At 32.3% G+C, this 23,248-nt stretch overlaps 1 protein-coding gene across 2 annotated transcripts in view; it reads left to right on the forward strand.

Moving 5' to 3' along the window:
• Window positions 1-3,728: 3,728 nt before the first annotated feature.
• Window positions 3,729-23,248, forward strand: part of LOC124354140 (meiotic recombination protein DMC1/LIM15 homolog) — a 31,812-nt gene continuing 12,292 nt past the window's right edge. For both annotated transcript variants that reach the window (XR_006921661.1, XM_046804386.1), the window contains exons 1-5: window positions 3,729-3,973; window positions 9,421-9,650; window positions 13,962-14,126; window positions 16,452-16,617; window positions 18,447-18,629. Coding sequence is in view for 1 of the 2 variants with exons in the window: in XM_046804386.1 (XP_046660342.1) it covers window positions 3,875-3,973; window positions 9,421-9,650; window positions 13,962-14,126; window positions 16,452-16,617; window positions 18,447-18,629 (843 nt within the window). In the remaining variant the exon portion in view is untranslated. The remainder of the gene's footprint in view (window positions 3,974-9,420; window positions 9,651-13,961; window positions 14,127-16,451; window positions 16,618-18,446; window positions 18,630-23,248) is intronic.

Raw genomic sequence — 23,248 nt, forward strand, 5'->3', positions numbered from 1 at the left:
TTTTATACAGAAGAATTTCCAGAACAGTTTTAAAGTTCTTGTGAGGATTGAGTGGTGTTAATATTATAATGAATACGTTTTAATGATGCGGCAACAAGTATTTATAAAAATTGTTTTTTGACACTATAGTTTCGTTCTCAAAAGCCGATCTTTCTGATAGCATTCAACACAAAAATATGTATATAGCCTCGAAGGTTTTCAATATTTCTTTGAACCGCTCTCTTTAACTCTTTGCCCTATAAAATAATTATTAAACATAACGGTAACATCTTTATTAGAATAATGCCTGTATTTAATACACGAACATATATTTCTTAAATTCTTATTCCGGGTATTACGCAGTCAAACTTGGCATGTCCTTCGATCTTCCATAACTGCACCTTTCTAATGTTTTGTTCATTAAATAGAATAATTTTGTTATTTATAATTTGGTACCCTTATTACTTGTTAAACTATACTCACTAGTGTCATGTCTTATATGATGTAGCACTTCATTTGAGTCTTAATTCTTCATAAGTTCAACTTTTCCAAGATTAGATATGGGGGAAATTAATTTGACATTTTCGTACATTTGTCTCAAGTTTTTAAAATGACTTTGACCAACTGATTAATTCCTCTGTATACATTTCCGCTATTCTTGATTCAAAATAAAGTTTTTATTCATAGCAACATACAAATTTTATTTTTGATTCTCTCATTGAGTTATTTTTTTATCGCGCAACCCATTTCATCTCAACATCTATGACCAGCATAACATCTTTTCTGTGCTTTCTTTTACTTAAACTAACCTTTTATGAATATTTTTATTAAGTGGCGAACTTTTATTTACTAAATTATACACGAGTAATATAAAATTTCCATGTAGTGAGCGTCCATGGGGTATTAATAGTTGTACAGAAGATTTCAGTTTTTTTGTCATAAATTTTGTGTGTATTATTTAAGGTTCCTACTTGTCACTATTTACATATGTCTATTTACTATTGCCTAAGTGAATAAGTTATTAACTGCTTGGAAAAATCTGTCTCTCAAATTCATTTGCTCTTGAAAAATGTAAATATGAAATAGAGTGAAAATTTCATCAATTTGTCTGACAGGTTGTTGGATTCCACCATATTCTAATAATTCTACTGCTGGAACACTGTGCATTGAAAATCATACTTTTAACTGATTTAAAAACTAATTTAGTTGTAAAACTTGATTTGAATTTGATTTCTGATAGTTCACAATAATCTGAGGACCTGTCATCTATCATCAGAAAGTGTTTTCCTTTAAACTCAAAACTATCAGCAGTTGTCTTTTACAATGACCTGTCAGGTACGCGCTTGCTTTCTATTCAGAAATTGGTAAACATTGCAAGATCTTATTATAATCAGTGAAGTGTTTCAGCATGTCAAATTAATACAGATTTACTTTGCTCGTAGGTAACAGAATGTATTCCTAGACGTCATGCATGAACTTGTTATATAGTATCCCTCTCTAGGTTACTGGGAATAGTTATTTCTCTAAATGTGACAGAAACTTCCTATCAAAGATAACTACTACATTAAGAAAATGCTGTAGTGAACATGACAAGTTGGTTTTAAAGATTGGGTACTTTACGTAATTCTTATTATATCTTATAGAACGTAGTTCAATATATAGGGGTATGTATTAAAATATTCCTTAAATACTTTTAGATCCTTAAATGCACTGTTACAAATGTGACACTACATGAACGAATGACTATTAGTTCCAGAAAATCCTCAAATGGTCAATCTATGCTGACGTAGCTATTTAAATCTAAGACAATGTTTTTGAAGAAAAAGGAAACATAGAACAAGTACGATATCCTAGTCGACTATACCAAACTAATGTATGTAAATCCCAGTTATACAGCTGTACGTCTAAATAACGGAGATGAGACGACAGTTTCCCTTAAACAGGTGGCTCTGAGGGGAGGAAATAGTTCTGTATTCTCGAAAAATAACAACATTCAGCCTGTTTCAGGAATAGTCGATCCAGGTGATTACATCTATAAAGGATCAAAAACATCTAACGAGGGTACTTTGATGGATGGGATAAATAGCTCTCCACTGGGTCATGATCATCTCGCAGTTCATCCTCATTCATCTAAACGAACTAATACAGACACTTCGTCAAGAAACATTGATCCCTCTCAACCAAATGAACAAACTCATGATTCTGATTGTCCATCTTTGAGGCGAAGTTCAAGAAACAGTTATCTTCCGAAATACCGAGAAGATTATCAAGGAAGGATGAATGAGGTGAATAATAATATAAACTGTCATATGTAAATATTCTTCTTACTTTACAAATTATTTCATTCATTTCATTTATTTTACACTTCATATTATATAACTCTGTATAGGTTTTTCTTAGTTATTTAAGCCCTTTGTTCTGTTTACAACTTAACCAGATTAATTTTCATTTCAACACACTTACAACAGTCCAGAAGCCAAGAGCCAGATTGCATCAAAGAAGCTGTAACAACCTAGGATTTCTTGATAATGGTAGAGAATTTATCCATAACAAAGAACTCGATCCTGAGCCCCGCTACTTTTTTTGATCTCATAGTATTTATTAGCCCATAACTAATATGGTTGTAAAAGAGCGCATTGTAGAGATGAAATGCTTCTCAGTAAACAAGTTTTTCAGCATTCGAAATAGGAAAGCAACTCTAGACTGCTACACTATAGAATTTGAACATTCATATTCCACATGACCTCTTTGAGTACAAAGAAATCCCAGGGAATTCTAAATTTACAGTTTATTATCATTTTCACGATCGAGGCTACATATAACTTTTTTGTATTTTAGTCATTAAATACAAGACGTTTTCAGTCAACCTCTTACTGCACGCCCAATATTTCGTCAACAAATGGACGTTTGGTGTGTCATCTTCCTCATATACATACTCACTTATTCTGAACTTGCACATTGTGGCTTCTCTACCATTCAGGCGAGTGGAGCCGTTGGAATGTAATGAATTGTTGAATCGTTTAATAATAACAATTAATTAGTTATTATAACACTAAGTAGTTGTTTACGCTGTAATATAGCGATGATTTATATTAAATAATAGTGAAGACGAGCTGTTACTTAATACAGAAATGGTACAAAATACTATATGTACTATAACATAGTTCAATGCAATAGTACTCAATAATCGACGGTTTGGTTCAACGATGGATATTTTCCGTGGAGGCTGGATAGTAATAATAACATTATTATTCTGGTGTAAAATAAATTTGTTAAATCTATCTACAAAAAATTTCAAAACTCGTGTTCTTTCTTTATAGCACAAAGTGAATTCAAAATTCTTCAACCATTATTGCATCTTACTGGCATGCCATTTAACTGACCATAATGGAGAAGGCAGACACGAGTGTATTTAAACTTTCTGACAGTTTTCACCTATGGAAGCATTTATTTAAGATAAACACAATTTTATAAAATCTCTCAATGGATTTGAACGCAGCATATGAGTAAAACTTATAGTATTATGAACTCTTTATTATATAAGAGAGAGGTATCGCCTAAAACTTTCAGAGTTTAAATCACTGACTATAAGAAAACTATAACTCTCTCTTTTACAATAAAGAACATACACACACATACATATATAAAATATACGTTTTTTATACTGTCATACTAATCTCTGCATCTTTGATTATAATCATAGCCCATATCCGCTTCTTTAGTATTTGTTTACTAAGTCAGCGTTTCCTCCCAATGTTTGTTATAAACTCAGTAAAGTTGCTAGATATCAGTTCATTATCTCAATTGTGTTAGTTAAACTATTAACTTTTAGAAAAGTAAATAATATTATAGTTCTTTGCTTTAACTATAATATTATTATTGGTATTTTATAAATATGGGAGATCAAGTAGTTGCACACGAATCAGACATTTCTGATGTAGAGGAGGAGGATAGTTTTTTTCAAGATGTTGATGTTCTTCAAAATCATGGAATAGTAAGCTTAGGCCTATAATTTACCAATATTAATTATTGTATGTGATTTCTTGTATTTAGTTCATAAGGTATCTTATGAATGGCTTATAATTTATACCTCATATATCTTCATACATTTACCATATCTTGTAATGACCTATTCAGTATGCAACTCACGCTCAGGCATATTGAGTTATTCAGCTACTATCAAGGCAGAAATTATATGACTAGGGCTCTGCTTAATTTGTTAATATAGCTGGAAGGTCGTTTTTACTTTTGTTAACCTACCTGAGCAGATCTAAAATAACTGTTGACAATTTATTGTACTTATATAACATTAGGGGTAGGCTTGGGTAGGGTACGATAAGCGGATCCGGTTTTTTATATTGAGATTGGCAAATGATATTACTAAATCATAACCATTGATTATCAATGTTTATCAATTGATACTGATTAATTATTTTTAACGATTAATTAAATAATCTATATCAATAAGTTAGCTGTAAACACTTTCAAATAAGTTAATACTCTTAATGTAATATTTCAATTTTATATAAGTAACATTTGATTATTAAAAATTACAGTCAATTTTAGAAAACTACACAACATTGCTTTGGAAGATGATGACATGTTTTTCATGACTTCAACATGTTGGACTCATGCGGAAAACCCCATTATGACGTGAAATTTGTGGGAAAGAAACAACTGTAACTGTGAGAGGAGCAAATATGGTCCTCTTCAGTTTTCCTAATTTTGGTTATAATAATTTGTTTAATCACTGTAAATATTAGATTCATATTTTAATTTAAGACATACGTTTGTTATCGAGAACTATAGATACTTTATATTGATTGATAGTCTAGGATTTGAGATGCGAATATTAGGTATCGATTATTACATTCTTCAATATAAAAAACCGGGTCCGCTTATCGTACCCTACCCGTAGGCTTTAATAAGCGGCCTACACTCGTTATTCAATTACTATTATCGAATGGTTCAATTGTTTTTATCTGAAGGAATAATTTGTTAGTGGGTAGGGTACGATAAGCAGACCCGGTTTTTTTATATCGAAATTGGCACACGATATTAACTTACTTAATCACAACCATCGATATAATCAATCGATACTGATTAATTATTTTGAATAATTAACTTAAAAAATCTATATCAACAGCAAAATAATACACGTTCAGTAATTTCAATTTTACATAAGTAACATTTATTATTAAAAATGCCAGTCAATTTTGGAAAACTACGCTACGTTGCTTTGAAAGATGATAAGACTTGTTTGTAGTGGCTTCAACTTGTTGGACTCGGACCCAATGAGAAATTTGTGGGAAAGAAACAGCTGTAACTGTGAGAGGAACAAATACGGTCATCTTCAGTTTTTCATAATTTTGATTATAATAATTCGTTTGATCACTGTAAATATTAAATTCATATTTAAATTTAAAACTTATGATTGTTATTGAGGACTATACTTTTATATCGATTGATAGTCTAGGATTTGAGATGCGAATATTAGGTATCGATGATTAAATTCTTCGATATAAAAAAACCGGGTCCGCTTATCGTACCCTACCCCAATTAGTTTAACTTATGGATATGATTTCAACTTAATATTTATAATAATTTTAATGTAAACAATAAACAGCAAGAAGTAACTAATATTTGTAAACTTTGAAAATAGTGATGATTATGAGGAAAATATGTGAGATATTTCTCACAAGTGACTGTTAAGTGGCTTCAAACATGTGATTTGGCTTCTGGTAACCTATGGGGAAAATTCTTTCCTACATTTTACAAAAGCGGTTACTCGGTAATCAAGCTGGGCAAATTCTAATATTGTAAGGTTTCTTTGATATCTAAATCTAGGCCATAGTTTGGTTTTGTTGTTTTCTAATGTTATTTTTAAATTTATGTTTGTAAAATTGCAATGTACGAGATTCTTCTTGTTACGGTTATTTTATTGTATCTGATTTTTATATATCGAAGTTGGTTAGTATATCGAATTGTTTCATAATTGAACAACGAGTGTAGGCCGCTTATTAAAGTCTCCCCAAAAATTAGGTTATAGTCTAAAAAAGCTAAAGTAGCTTTACATAAAAACACTACTGTTGCCAAACTCTTCTTTTTCAAGGATTAGCTCCAGCTGAAAAAATACAAGTTTGATGGGGAGTCTTTAATAAGTGGTGGCCTACACCCGTTATTCAATTGTTTTTATTGAACGATTCTGTATATTATCCAACAAACGGTATTATATAGTAATCAATGAATAATCTTCACCATGGAGTTAGAAACTGTGATGTAAATAAGGAAAAACAGGAAAAAGTTGCAGTAAAACTACAGTAGAGTCCCGTTAATCCGACCTAATTGGGACCGAGCCCTATTCGGATTTATATGATTGTTCGGATTAGCCAGAATTACAGAAAAATAACGGTTGAGAATAGGTCTATTTTGTTATAGAATTATCAACATTTTTTTTTTAATATGTTTTCTGACTGTTGCATTGTATTTCTTGACAAATAAACGTGTTTGCGAATACTAAGCACATTTACCGTATTTTAGTGTGTGAGTTATATTGTTAAGCAATGTGAGCGTACTGGATATTGTACGGGTCCACGCGTTACGGGACGACGAGAACCTGGGTGATAAAGGAGAGTTGGTGCCACACGCAGACGGTGCAGCAGCGCTTAACCTTGCACTACGATACTTAGAGCAACAGGCTACTGCTACACCTGCCGATATCATGTTTATGACACGATGGTGAAATTACGCGTCATCCAATAGACTCTCTTCAATGCGACAGAAGACAATAACTGAATTTATGTCTTTTAACAATTAATATTGTACTCAATAATAGTATCAGTACTGTACGTCCAATTTTTGTTTGATTTCACTTCTTAATACAGTAATTTAACTCATACTTAACCTATAAGTTTCAATTTGGTACTGTATTTAACTTCATTATTTATGTACTGTACCATACACAATTTGTCTTAATAAAATACTGTATGTCTATTTAATTACAGTTTTCTTTATTTAAGTACGAAATGATGCACCCATTTTCATTTTTTAAAGTAATTAGTTCCTATAACTGTTCATTGTCGTTATAAATAATTCCTCCTGGACCTGTTCGGATTAACCGACGTTCGGATTACACGTGTTTTCGGATTAGCGGGACTCCACTGTACATCAAGAGCCACTGGAACATATTACGATGCGCCCTCTTGAGTAAACAAAATAATAATTAAAATTAATATAATTCAATTTGGATAATTCTAACACAAAGCTTATCATTGATATTGCCGAGGGTCCAGGTTAAGTGCTGCGACTTTTAGGCTACTACTGAATGGATGCTAACTATGTGTATAAAGGTGTCTCAGGTGAGAAAATCGATGACAATGATCAAGAAGAAGATGAAGACCACAAGATCCAGTGTAAAGCGTTGGCATCATGCAACAGTTGTATTCAAGTGTGCATATAAAATTTTATTACAACACAACATGTACTGTTTACAATGCCCAGAACTTTCTTAAAGATATATTTCTTCTAAACATTTCAAGTTTGTATATTTTTTACAAACTTGACCAAAAGATGGGAATTGTTGATGATCAAAATTGGCAAAGCAAAAACACTCAAGACTCAGCTATACATGTACTTGATGGTCGGCAGGAGATGACCAATTTGCCAATCACTAGATGATACAATATGTGAGTAACTGAGATCAATTTTAAGAGGATTATCAGAAGAAACAAAAAGTAGGTTATCAAGAATCTGATAACAAAAATTAATATCTTTTAGTCTTCGATCATAGTTGGATTTAAAAGGAGGTATAAAGTGTTTAATGATTCTAGAAAACAATTTATTTCCAGTGACAAAAATTATAAAAACCGCCAGAAAATAAAAATATGTTTGAGGGAAAAAGTTTTAAATCTTTTATAATACTACAAAAAAGACATTGAAAATGATTTGTTGATGAATGTTGCCATTTTTAATCATTTAGCGTAAGCGCAGATACAAGAAAAATGTTTGTTAAAACATGAGAGGTTGTATACCCTTCCTGAACGTGAGAGGTTGTGTGAAGGCAATTTGCTCACTTACTTTTTTGTTATTTTCATGTTACTTCAATACGAAGTCTTCTCAAAAAATCATGTGATAAGTAAGACTAACTGTGTCTCAGAATATACTATTTTAAATTATCTGCAAATAAAACTGTCAATAAAAACATATTACAAGTATTGTAACAGTTCCCCCTAAAATTTAGATAATGAAAGAGGTTGTGCTTGTGCAAATTGCCACATGTACTTATTTAAGCATATAAATAAAAAAATATTTATGCTTCAAAAGAAAATAAGGCTGATTAAAGAAGGCGTTGCAAAATTAAACTCTAATTTATTATAAGTGAGTGATTGTATTCATAAATTTCAATGTTTGTACCAAGAAATATTGCTGAATGTCTGCAGGAAACAAAAAAAAAATGTTAATAATTTGAAAACAAAGAGAGTAAAAGACTAACAAATGTGAAGGTCTTGTGAAGAGATATATGAAAAGAGATAAGACAAATTCCCATGCTACTGATATTGTTAATCATAGCAATACTACAGGATTTTGAAAATGGCAGCAAACCTAACATAGTATTACAAATCTGGCTGTCAATCCTGTCGCATACTCCTCAGGCAAGAGAACTTTTCTTGTTTGAAGAGGGTGAAAAACTATGATTCACACATTAAATCAAAAGAAATTAAACAATCTGGTGATGTTATGCATGCAGTCTCAACAATTATTGAGAATATAGATTACAGCACAGTGATAGAAGACTTGCTGTAAAAAAACCATATACGACTTATTTGTCATTGTCAAATATAAATAACAATATTTGAATGTAAAATATAAAAAACTGTAGATAAAAATAAGGCCTTCTGTGAAATACAATAAAAAAATTACATCTATCTAAAGATACTACACAAATTGATATCATATCTTTTATATGATTGTTTTATTAACGTTTATCATTATATGTTACATTTACTATTTTTTAGTACGTTATATATAGTGATTTTTTTTTTAAGTAAATCAGTGGAATAACTTTTAGTTATAAATTTGACAAATTACTTATTTTAAGTGGGAAATATGTTTTGTATTTAAAATAGGTTTTTTAAATGAATAAAAGTCTATACAAGGGATGTATTGCATATTCTAGAATGATCAAAAGGCGGCATAAAGCTTAATTTGCCCTTTCCCTGTTCATAGGTCTAAATAAGTTTTAACTTGCAGTTTTATCAAAAGTAGTGACAATAATCTGTAGCTCATTCCTAAATGTATTATGCTACAAAATTTTAATTTTAATTATAACTGCTGTATTGATGGTTCGTGTTTTAAAATGAATTAAATAGGAAGGCTCTTCATAACAACCTACAATCATTTTGTTGACCGATTTGTATTTTTTTTTTTTTTTGTTTGTTTTAGAATGTTGCAGACATAAAGAAACTGAAGGTGGCTGGAATATGTACAATTAAAGGTATTCAGATGTGCACTCGCAAAAGGCTGTGTAATATCAAAGGGTTTTCTGAAGCAAAAGTTGATAAAATCAAAGAAGCTTGTGCTAAGTTGTCAGCTATAAGTTTCCTAACAGCTCTTCAAGTCAGTGATAAGCGTAAGAATGTTTTCCGAGTTTCAACTGGAAGCGAGGAGTTGGAGTGAGTTATACACTGAACATTGTTTATTAATTTTTAAACATAAATTTAGTATATCTCAAATTTGTTAAAGTTGTTAAACTTCATCCAGACAATAGTTGGTGACTATTAAAAATGTAATTGCAATAAAAAAACTACAAAATATCTTAAAAATCCTACACCATACTTATAATTGAGGTGAGATCTTAAAACCCAAAGGGATAGTGTAGATTATAGTTACACATGTTCTGCAATTTTGCACTGGTCATTACGAGTATGTGCAACTGTAACTGTTTTGTAATTGTGTTTATGTTGCGATTATAATTAGTGTTGTTTTTATTGTAAAGGTGTAATGACCTTCATAGTCTAGAGATATTGAGAAATATTTAAATTTCTTCATTCAAGATACAATCTCATCAAACACTTGTTTTCCCTATTGTGTTTACGACTTCCTCACATATTGTAGAAGATAAGTGGTTGGTGTGACCACTTGCAAGGATTCCGTGTGTTTCAAGGTGGCCACTTAAAAACTTGTCATACTGTGCTAGGACCTCTAAAATCCCCAAGTAGTTGCCATTTCGCAGTGATCCAAGAGTTTCGTTCTCTCCGCGAAACGCTAATTCCCTTTCACTTCCAAACACTTACACTTATCAATCTTTTAAGGACATCCAGCCAGTACTTAGCTTTTTTTTTGCTTGATGAGTAAGCTCTTGGTACACATTTTTGTATATGTCCTGCATAGTCAATAACAGCATTTAAATTAAGTTTAGACGTTTCATGCTCAATTAGACATGTTGCAGCATTTTTCCAATCACAATATCCACCACACATGAGTTAACTGAGAGTGTATTGGAGAGAAGGGTTTACAGGCATAACAGTAAACATGACCATCACTGGGAGAAAAGCATAGCTAAGAGCATTTGATGGTTTCGCCATTTTTGGGTTTTCCATATAAATAAAACTATGTAACTTTTCCTTACAAAACCTGGACTTACGTTCAAATAGATCCTATTTTGAAACAATCCAGTGTCCATAGTAACACAACTGTCGATATCACTTGATGTAAGCACTTCCGACTACTTTCCAATGTCATTGTTTGAACCAGCACTTATTCTTGGAGTAGATTCAGGATCAAATTCAGCAGAATCTACAAGGGCTCTGGAGACATCTTCAGGCATTTTTTGGAACCTGAAAGTAAACATTTTCAATCACACCATAATCTACAGTTACACAAAAGATTTAAACTAATTTATTCTGTATAATTTTGCACTAGAACATTTTTTATAAAAACTGTTTTTTTTTTTTTGCATAATTTGACATAAAATGTGTTTAAAATACTGAGTTGCAACTGTTTTAATAGGTAACCCTCTGTCCCTTATAACTTGTTAAATTCATTTAAATAATGCTGTACAAACTTATGACAGAATATTTTTTTACATATGACAAGAAAATAAACAAATTTTAGATTATCAAACAATTTCTAAACACACAATTTGTAAATATTAATTTTAAAGCTGAAGTTTAACTTCACTTCAGGGTTGTACATAACAAAACGAGTTTTCTATTTAATACAATTCCAAGCTTTGGCTTTTGTATGGCATATATACATGGAAGCTGAGTATACACTTTTGCTATTTGAAATAATTTTTTGAAATATTTCAGAAATAGCAGCTATATCATCTGTTATTTTCCTCTGATCACCTGTTGCTGTGTCATCAAATCTGAGGCACATTAGGAGGATTTCATACAGTTTTACCGAAATGGTGGCACTGTATATAGAGCAGCTGGAAGGACCTTTAGTGAACAATGATGGCATTTGTTCATCAATGGATCTGAAAATGGAAGACAATATACGTTCAAAAATATAATAATTTATACAAGTACTTATACAAACCTACATTTAACAACAGGTTAATACTGGAACTGGATCATTGAAAAATAGTAATAACAAAATCAGGAAGCACACACAAATCCGAAACCACCGGTATGTCGGACCTCGTATCGACACATGCAGACTGAAACCTTCGGTTTCTGAGACCAGCACGTTTTTTAATATCGATCGATAGAGGAAGAATGCCACTCTGAAACTGAACAAAAAAATGGCATGCCTGAAGAGGGTGGAGATACTGTTTAGGCGGGCAGCCGACAATAGACAGTGTCGTCACAATTAGCAAATGAAATTCACTTTTGGTCTATGAGACCGGGGTATCGATGATAGTGTTATCTGATATGATCACAAAGTATGGTGGAGCAACTGAGTCTTCTACACAGAACTGGAGCTGAACTCAACATTGGCATTGAATCAACCCTCCCCACCATAGGAGTTCTCAAATTTATAAAAAAATTCCAAACTGATCAGCATGAGCTATAGACATAATCATAACCTTTTCAATATAATGTGATAATATAATCCAACATCAACAATAGTCTTCTTCAGGCAAACACATTGAACACACAACATTTTACAAAATCACGGACTTGGCTGTGGAAGGAGAACCTTCTTAACATTTGCAGTCAAGAGCGTGAGAAAATGCAGCTTTCGCTATTGTTTCGTTTAGATGACAAAGATTAGCGTGGATGGGTGGGAGAACGAGTCACTTTCAAGTACCAATATGAACCATTGCTCACATTCACGCAGGTGCTGTACCTGCTGTCTGCTCCTCTCACCGGTGAGAGATACTTCAAACGCACATCAACCTGCTGCTCTGCTCCCAATTGTATGAAGTGTGTACGTACAACGTACGATCTGCAAAGATAATAAACCATGACCAGTAATATTATATTGTAATTGTAGTGCAGGCCCCTGGTGTGCCCCTATGTCGCCTATGCTTAAATCCGGCCCTGCCAACAGCTACATTATAATTCAGCGTAGTTACTGATGAAAATTGTATAATATGAGTGAACAGTTTTTAATTTATTTCCTTAGCATCTATGTTTTTCTTATAAAATATTAAAAATTCTATAGTAAATAAGACATTTATTATAAATTTTCTTTTCAGGAATATATTTTTCATATTCCACATATTCTTAATTTGTTCTAAAATTTAGATTAGGTAAAAATATTTTCCAGCCAAAGGTGTATTTTCTTCATTGCTATAATTTTAATTTTGTGTGTTATAAACTGTTATTTCTGTTATGATCTAATATTAAAGACGGTAACTTCACATTATGTATACTTTGTAATGTTACATTTGGTTTAAATATACATATGTTTAAGCAACAAACAGTATTTTGTATGAATGATATAAAATATACTTGTGTTCTGCCTAAAATCTGCCTGCCACTAAACAGATTGTAACATTGCCAATTGGAGAGTTTTTCTTTTTTAGGTTTGAAGCTATATATTCAAAGTGACCAAAATATCTAAGTTTGATCTATTTTAAAGAATGCATTATAAAATGTTGTTTTAAAAGTCTTGGAACCTTTAAATAGTGAATTGTACCAATAACATTTAAGATACTACCTTAATTTAGGTATGCTCTTCTATTTTTTTTATATTTACTATGTATGTGACTTGTTCAGTGTCTGTTTTTCTAAGTTTCTTTTTTTGTCTCAGGAAACAACTAGAAATTGGCACAGAGCCAATATTTCTGAATATACTACTTTCTTTTTTACCATGATATATTGCTTCTTAATCTTAACTGCCATGTTGATCAAAACCTGTAGAATAACCTATGATGTAGAGTAACATCCCTCTTTCAGACCACTTTTTTTATGTTCTTAATATATTGTACTAACAATAACGTCTTTCATGATACAAAACAAGATCCTCTATAAACACAGTCACTGTCTTCAAATTCAAGTAACAACTTCACAATTATCTACCCTAGTACAGTGCCTGATATTCCATTGTTAATTCTTGAAACACTTGCATTGTTTCCTTTCAAAATTAGCATAAACAAACACAATGACAAATATTGTTATAATTTCTTTTTCATGAAATTGTGATTTAAATTCATAAACACATAATTTAAATGATTGGAACACAAAAACTATTTTTTTAAATAGACACCTAACTTGTAATTTAATTTTGAAAACAGTATGTGGTACTAGGATTATCACATTTGAAGCTCTAAATTTCCCTCAACAGTCTTGTAACATTTTTTATGGACGTCCCACAGTATAGAACCTACACAATATATTTACAAACTGTTTACTATAAATTGTTATACACTATATTATTATCATATTAAAAGCAGTTAAGACAGGATGAATAGATGCCCTATTTAAAAGAGCACTACACTAGTAACAAAATCAACTCATAGCATTGCAGCACATTCTACTTTTGTGCACCTTTTCCTGTATGCTTTATCAAGATAGAGTGATGTGTTGCAGCAAGTTGCTGGGTGGAGGTGTGGAATCGATGGCCATTACAGAAGCGTTTGGTGAGTTCCGCACTGGAAAGACCCAACTGTCTCACACACTCTGTGTAATGGTCCAGATACCCAGTGGTAACTACAGTGGTGGAAAGGTCATCTTCATAGACACAGAGAACACTTTGTATCCTTTATTAACACAGCTCAATGGTGTACAAGTTTAGCTTGCTAACAGTTTCTAGATATATAAAAATATTTAAAAGTTGATGTTTCTTCCAGCGCGGAAATATAGAACATATGAGTTATTTGTTTGTTAAAATATTTAGTAGAAATTATTATTTAAAAAAAAGTACAATTATAATTATATTTTGTTTAAAAATTTGTGCCTTAAACAGCTTTCACTTGTAACTGAAAATGTATATAATATAGACCATTGGGTTGAGCCATTACTATTTATAATAACAAAATATCATTTATAATTTTTATAACTATGCTAAACTAAACTTGAGTAAAAATATTTTGCAAACTCTCTGTATGTCAAAATGCCTTCAAACCTTGTTTACAAGGGATTGGCTTGAAGGCTTAGATCTTTTGTAGTCTTTTCTTGTGCAAAGTTTTCAATGAGATCTAAAAGTTCCCACAATTGTTACCAGTATGTTGATGAATGGACTGACCCATCTGCTATATTTCCCCCTATTGCTTCCATTGAAAACTGTAGGTCACTTCTGACAACATTCTGTGTTTATTATTTAGATTCTAAGAATTATCTTAAGAACAGTGATTGATGGTCATTTGTTAAATAAACATTGTTTTGGGGTTGTAGTTTTGATGCTATATGTAGGCTATCTACAGTATCTAGGCAAGTTTGAGATTATTAGAAGCAACACTATAATATTTGTTATTTCTATAATGTACCTTTACAGGCTAAAAGCTTGTTACCTTTCCCTCCATGAGTTTAATTATTAATTATCTAAGTATGTTAATATTATCACTAAAATATTCTAATGCTATCTAGTGTATAATTAAAGTCAGCTTTCTAATTTTTTTGTAAGTTATTACCTGTCAAAAATGGAAATTTAGTTAGGCAAGGAACCAACAAAAACATTAGAGTATATTTTCATCATTATAAAATTAATTTGGAATTAACCAAATATATGGGTTTGCAAGTATTTCCTGTCAGCATTTCTAATTTTGGCCAGAGCTGAATACATTTGATCAGATAACACATATTTGCAAGTACAGGGAATTAGTACATCTTATGTTGAAAATTATATTTAATTTATAAAACTGAATACTGTGGCATCACGTCTGTAACTACAATTACAGTTCTATCTTTGATCATACTTTTCTTTCCTATTCAATGGAACAGGGAAAAATGTGATGGCTCTAAAGACCAAAATTTTAGTTTTAGTACAAAAATCTGTTTTGAGACCACCTTAATGAAATTTATTTTCCATTTTAAAATTTGTATATGTATGTTAATATATGTAACCATTGGTCCTGACCAGACAAACAGACCAATATTGTAAGTTTATCATGGGGGTCCAATTGGTAAATATCCACATTCAGTATCTTTTTTTAGATTTTGTATTTTAAACAATCAACATTTTTATTAAGCCAGCTTTGCGCTTGTAACAAATGTAATTATATATTCACTGTATTCAGCCCATTAGAAACAAATGGTGCAAATATAATCTGTCTGTGAACAATTCTTACAACATTGAATTATATTTTTTATAAAAATCAGTAGAAACTGTAATATAGAGAAGCCATATGCCTGTTTTTATTAAATATGACATGCAAGTACTGTATAATATATTTACATTCTTGTGTATATGTATCTGGTATGTATCAACATAAAAATTTTAATTTCTAAAAATCTATGATCTATTAACTATGATTTCTTAGTAAATAATTACGTTTTTAATCTACTAAGCAGTTCTTAAGACTAGTGATTTTGATACAATTTTTACTACTTTGTTCATAACAATTCTTGTCTAGGTCATTAACTAGGTCTGAATGAAAATTATTTTTCCAATATTTAGTTTTGGTTTTGTATAAAATTGCAATTGAAACAAGAGAATCTAAACTATGTCTCAATCTAAACTTGGGGATTCTGTGGTAGTGTGGAGATTTAATAAAATTTGTAAACAATGCCCTTTACAATGTAAAGAAAGAACATTTGTACCATATTTGTATATTAGTTTTGTACTAAAACAAGGTTCTAAAATGCAATTTGTAAGAACTTTTGTTCATTAACAAAATAATTTCTTGTTTTGAATATTTTAAAAACCACGAATATATTCTAAAATGTGAGTAGTGTACCAAAATTTAATATTCAATTTGCATTAATCACTAATCTTCGAAACTCTTATTTATCTACAACTTTACCTGTGAGATATTTATTTACTGGTGGTGCCTATTCAAGTTAAAAAATTTTAACAAACTTATTTGATCTTTTGAAGCATAAACTTACTGCAGATTTATATATATTCCTATGATACATCAGCCGGCCGGATAGGCTGCGCCCGATCGCCCAGAGGTTCAACCTCGACCAGACTGCAGTTTTGGATAACATCTTGTATGCCAGGGCCTACACCAGTGAGCATCAGTTCGAGCTCCTGGACTATGTGGCAGCCAAGTTCCACGAAGAGCCTGGTGTCTTCAAATTACTGGTGAGTGTTGGTCTTAAGGTAACTAAACATATCGTTTTTGAATAAACTATATAAAATTGGATTTTAAAACAATTCTTTGAACTGGATTCAATCATATTGCTTCAATATTAAATATTATGTACTCATTACTGTTTGTTCTCTTAGGATCTTTTATTGAACTTAGTCCTAAAAGAAACTTTGCGCTTGCTTCCAGAGTGACAGGTCAGAATGGGTAAGGTTGGGGGTAAGGGCCACATCCTGTCGGGATAGCGGGCACTATATCTCAGTTGTGTTACGTTCGAAGAAGAGGAAACCAGCTCTGTATCAGCCTCTCCAGTCAAAGTAGGCAGAAGTGGCACACCCTTATGTGCAGGCTAGCAGCCCCACCAACTCCAACAGCCACCCTCCATAATAGATATATCAGTCTACCCTTGTACCCTAATATGTTGGCATTTAGCTGTTGCCAACTAAAAAGCTTGGCATTTGCAGTTAGTAATGTGCCTCTCCAGAAGACATTCATAGGTTTACCCAGATTTAAGTGATATATCAGTTTTGCTGTACCCAGTGTAGGTTCCACTGGAAGTAAACCCTCCTGGACATGAAGTTACACATACAGTCTTGTTCAAAATCCCTGGGGCGGTTAGACAGTTGTTTAATAGTTGGAGTTTAATCTATAGAAAATCCAATTCCACAATACTCTAGAGTTTTACATCCTATTACACCTGCTGACTGAAGATGGCTTCCCACAGTGAGGCTGAAATATTTAAAGAATTTAGTTGTGTTAAAAATGTTTTAATGCTCTGTGAACTAGAAACTTAGATAATAGTCATGACACTGACCGTGTAAGCCTAAGAACTCAACTATATATCATGTTATAAAGGGTGTAAATTAAGACTGGAACCAACCTGCCAGCTATTGAGCAGTTACCGTTAAGAATATACCACTTGTGTTTATTAATTTTATACAAAGAAATCCACATTTTCAATCAAATTTCTGGATTTTATCATATTATGGAGGTTGCTCCTCAGAGGGAGTCTTGAAAATCTTAAAGGCAAACATAGGTCAAGTTGTACATCAAATTGGCTTTCTTAGTAGAATGCAATATCACAAACCGGACCTCAAATAGTTCTAGTAGACAGAGTGTTCTACTTCACGAATAATATGTGGATTCCTGAAAATGAGCAAAATAAAGTAGAAACAGTGACAGGTCTTTTATGTTTAAAAGTAAATTCCTAGTTGGAGTGTGGTGAATTTGATGGAAATATAAAAGGAGACAAATCTTTTGTTATGAAAGTCCATTCTTCTGAAAAATATAATTGGTTTAAAAGCTGAAAACCTGACCCTAGATGTAAATGAACAATTAAAAAAAAAAAAACTAAAAAAAAACAACTAAAAAAAACTAAATAATAAAATAAAAATAAACCATTTTTCTGCTTTTCTTTTGCTTATATATTTTGTTTCAGTCAGATTATGTGGTTATGATGATAAAGTCAAGAAAATCAATTTTGTTTGTAAGTAATGCAACTTACATAATTGTATTCGATTACTCATTATTCCCCAATTTCATCATAAATATGCAGGTTTACAAGATACAACCAATCATTCACCCACACCTACTTCTGTCCGTACTTTTGCTCTACAAATTATGGTCAGCCTACCTCAGGTTGTAACAGCACTGCAAAGACATCTCTAGTTGTTATAGGAAGTTATTATCCAAGAGCATGTTTGTTTGACAGGGAAATGTTGAATATCACAGGGTTAAGAATCTAATCTTAAGACAAATCAGTTGTCCTCAGGTGTAACAATACTACAAAGATCTTTCTAGTAAGTGTTGTTATGTATCATTGTAGGTTGTGGATTCTATTATGGCACTGTTCCGAGTGGACTTCAGTGGCCGAGGGGAACTGGCAGATAGACAGCAGAAGCTGGCCCAGATGATGTCTCGTCTGCAGAAGATTTCAGAGGAGTACAATGTGGCTGTGTTTATTACTAACCAGATGACTGCAGACCCTGGAGCCACACTCACTTTTCAGGTCAGAGATTGCAGTTAACTATATAACTATAATCAAATTTTTGTAACTTTCAACGTGTTTAATATAACTTATAGATCATCATCTATAAAAATTGAGGTAATATAAGATGCCAGAGAATGATGAAAATCAAGGAATACCTCTCGTTCAACAGTATGTACAGGGGCCCATCCTTATCTCTTAGATATCATACTATAAACTACTTTTTACTTCAATTTTGAATTAAGCCCTAATTTTCCTATTTGGGAAAGAAGGCAATCCCTTGGAATTTTGCTTCTCACTAACCACTCATGGTTTTGATTACACTTGAAAATGTCGAATAAACTTTCCATTTTATTGTGTTAAGTTGAGTATATATGTACCAATTCACAATTTTACCTTTTTCGTGAAATGACTAAATAGAAAAAGGAATATTTGTTAGGCTTTTCAAAATACTTCTTCCAACTGGATTGTGTTTCCAAACCTCTTTAAGTCATAAGTCATAAGTCATATATTTGGCCAATTAAATACATATTTGTACAATAGGCTACGTCATACAGATACAAACAAATAAAAGCAATTAACATATACAGTTAAAACTACCTACAGACTAACTTTGGAAGACTAGACTAGATATATCACTTTTAAAGAACTCGTCAATTTTGTAAAAAGGATTGTTCAACAGCCAATCGTATAAAAATATTTCTAAAACTATTGAAGCTACTATAATGAGCAGAAATGTGCAGTCTATTAAATAACCTTATGCTAACATTTTCATAAGATAATTTATGTTTTACTTAACCTAGCAAAAGGTACATGAATTTGGTGAGAATTCCTAGTAGCATAAGAGTGAACATGCTCATTGAGGACATAATTATTAACATTATTTTTTGCAAAAAGTAGACAAGATAAAATGTATAGATTTATAACAGTTAGTATTTTACTGCAAATAAAGAAGAAGGGTCTACAGTGCTCAAGACAATGGGCGTTGTTGAGAATTCTGACTGCTTTCTTTTGAATAATCAATACTTCATTTATACTGCTACAATTACCCATAATAATAGTCCATATGTGATTAACACCTTGAAAAAGGGCAAAGTAAACCATTCTAAGATAGTGTTTGTCTACACAGTGCCTCAAATGGTACAAGATATATATGACCCCTGCTCAATTTTTTACATACATTATTTATATGAGGAATGCCATGTCAACTTTGAATCCAGAGTGATACCTAGTAAATTAACCACATTATCATTACAATCAGCTTGGACTCTTAAGGAGAAAACCATATTTTGAGTTTTTTCTAAATTCAACAACAGAACATTTGATTTATACCATTCATCTGCTTCATCGATCATACATCTTAGTTTAAGCTCTCTTTCATTTTGATTATTTACTGTTGTAAAAAAAGTGACATCATCAGCAAACATTACTGATTTATAACTCACATTGTACTCAAGATCGTTAACCAAAATTAGAAATAAAGTAGGGCCCAGAACTGATCCCTGTGGCACGCCAAACTTTACCTCAGAAGATTTAGAAAGATTGCCATTAGTAAAAATGTTTTTGTTGCCGATAACTGAGGTAGGATTTAAACAAAGAATTTTGAATGCCTGTTACACCATAGAATTTAAGTTTTCTCAACAGGATGTCGTGATCGACACAGTCGAAGGCCTTGGAGAGGTCGCATAAAACTGCACAGGTGTCAAAGCCTGCATCGAAACCAGCCAAGACGCCCGAAACAAGTCCCCCAACTGCATCGGTTGTCGACATCCCGGCTCTAAAACCAAACTGACTACAACTAAAGAGATTATTTGTTTCAAAAATATAAGTTAACCTGGGTTTTAATGATGGCTTCAAAGACTTTAGAAAAAACTGGTACCAGAGAGATAGGCCTGTACGATTTAACACTCCTATGATCACCCTTCTTAAAGATTGGCACAACCTTTGACACTTTTTAATTTACTAGGAAAAGATTCCCTCTTTAAGCATCGCATTTAGACACATGGTGAGAGGGATATTCACTCCACTGCACACCAATTTCACTAAATTATTTGAAACATTATAAATATCACAGCTTTTGGAACTTTTTAACTTTAAAATTACTTTCACAATATCACTATACTCTATAGGCTGCCAGGCGAAAGACTGATGTAAAGGTAAGTGTTGCACCTCCAGGAGCTCATCTGGCTTTGTATTTGCTGCGGGGATTTTCTCTCTCGGATTTCATCCACTACCGAAATGAAGTATTCGTTGAAAGAATCAGCATCCGGAGTAGCATGTTGTTGTTGTTTTCGGTTTGAGTCTCATGTTTTATAATTTGCCACGCAGCTTTGCAAGTGTTGCTTGAGGACTGAATAAATTCTTGGTTTAGCATGAAATTTAGCTTGTTTTAGAACACTCTTGTAATTGATCTTGGCCAATTTATAATTTTTAGCATCCCTGGGATCTTCAGTCGCTTGTGAAAATATTAAAAAGTGACATAACCATTTCTTTCATTTTTTGCCAACTGAGGAGTGTACCAGTTGCGCAGACCTTTAGGTTTATGGTAATTCTTGAAGTTATTTGTTCTTGAGTTCCTCATTGGCAAATAAATATTCATCCAGCCTATAAACACATTGTGAAACTTATTATACATTTCTTCAGCACTTAATCCTTTAAGAGTTACACCCCAGTCAATATTCTGTAGACAAAGTTTAAAATCTTCAACTGCAGGCCCAGGTAATGGTCTGAAAGGTCTTTCAAGTCGTTGAACCTGTGTAACTTCTTTTGAAGCTGCCATTAGCCGGTCATAAATGTTAAAGGATAAAAAACTGTGGTCAGATATTAAAAGATCAAGAACATTAACGTTGTAGTCTGATGGTCTAATGTTTGTTTATTGTGTAGTCAATGCAGGCTAAGCCTCTTGTTGGCCTAAAATTGGAACAATAAAGGCCAGCAGTTCTCAAGAGATTATGAAGCTTTACAGTTGTAGTATTGTTCCCATTTGCTTCTATATTCAGGTCGCCACACAGCACTATGTCAATCTTAAATTTAATCAAATAATCCAGTAGATTTTCCAATTTTTCAAAAAAAATGTTATTGTTTCCACCACTGGGCCTATACAAGGATACTATTAAATAACTTTTGGTCACTGAGTTTGACTGCAGAAACTTCAAATTGCATCTCGACACAAAATTCTTTAACATCAACTTCTTTTACTTTTAGATCTTCTTTTACATAAATACCAGAACCTCCGTGACTACTGGAGACTCTGTAAAATATTGTAGCGAGTTTGTAACCTGTGAAGTTAAAGAGTTCAAAATTGTCTTCACTAAGCCAATGCTCCACTATGCACAGTACCGGAGTAATTTATTTCTTTTAAACACATTTCTATTTCTAGGACTTTGTTAGTCAAGCATTGAACATTTCCAATAAGATATTAAATGAATTTCTTGAGATCTTGTCATTATTTGGGGGTGCTAATATTAAATTGTGAACATCATTACTTAAAGTTCTTACATAGGTTGAATTGGCCGAGTTTAGGTTTCTTTCATCTTGTTGGCTATAGTTTCTAAAAAAAATTGTGGTGTACTCGCTGTAATGACTGGACTGGTGGATGATGGTAGGGGTGATGGTGTAGGTGCTTCTCTGAGAACCTCTTCAATAGTCACTGGGCTGCTGCTAATAGGTGTTGAAATTTCCTCATGTACTTCCACAACAGCGTCACAAATTTGCTTGGCTAGCCATTTTTTTTCCCCCTTTGAGTTTAGATGTAATCCATGACGAGTGTGCAGCTGTCTCATTGCTTTGCTTACTTCCACAATAGATACATTAATCATATTTACTGCATAGCTCTTTTATTGCAATATTAGTTTTTCTTTGCAGTTTGTTTAACACTTGACCACAGCGGGAGGTCGTATCTAATTGGCAAGTCAACCAGAATAATTTTATTGTTCCCAGTTTTTTTTTATTGTACTCTCCATACTATCTATTGCAACATCAGCCTCATTTTTAGAGATGTCATTAGAGCCACAAATAATCACCAGGACATCATTCTTGGTTTTTTAACTCATTTGTAATTTTAATCAATTTATCATCCTCCCTCCTCATCACATGGCCTGCCCACCGAAGTCTCCTGCTCTTTGCTTCTCCTACAACGTCTGGAGATTGAAACATCTCTCTGATTTCTTGGTTATGCCTGATTATCCATCCATCTCCATCTCTAATAGGTCCTAAAGTTTTCCTCAAAATTTTATTCTCGAATGTAACCAATTTCTTTTCTGCCTGTTTATCTATAATCCATGTCTCTGCTCCATAAAGAAGAACTGGTCTTATAACAGTCTTATATATTCTTAATTTTGTTTTGTAAGACAGTAATTTTGATTTTAAAATATTATTTAATGGGTACATGCTTCTATTTGCCAAATTTATTCTATTTTGGATTTCTATTAGTTCATTACTCTTTGAATTAACTATTGCTCCGAGGTATTTGAATCTTTCAACCTGTTCGAATTTATGGTTCAGTATTTCCAAATCTTCTCTACCATTATTTCCTCGCCTAAAATAAATCAACTTTGTCTTAGCGTCGTTAATTTCTAGTCCTATTGACCGGGTTTTGTCTATTAATATTCCTGTCATCTCCATCAGTTCATCTCTGTCAT

Source organism: Homalodisca vitripennis, chromosome 2 (assembly GCF_021130785.1).
Source record: "Homalodisca vitripennis isolate AUS2020 chromosome 2, UT_GWSS_2.1, whole genome shotgun sequence".
Lineage (NCBI taxonomy): Eukaryota > Metazoa > Arthropoda > Insecta > Hemiptera > Cicadellidae > Homalodisca > Homalodisca vitripennis.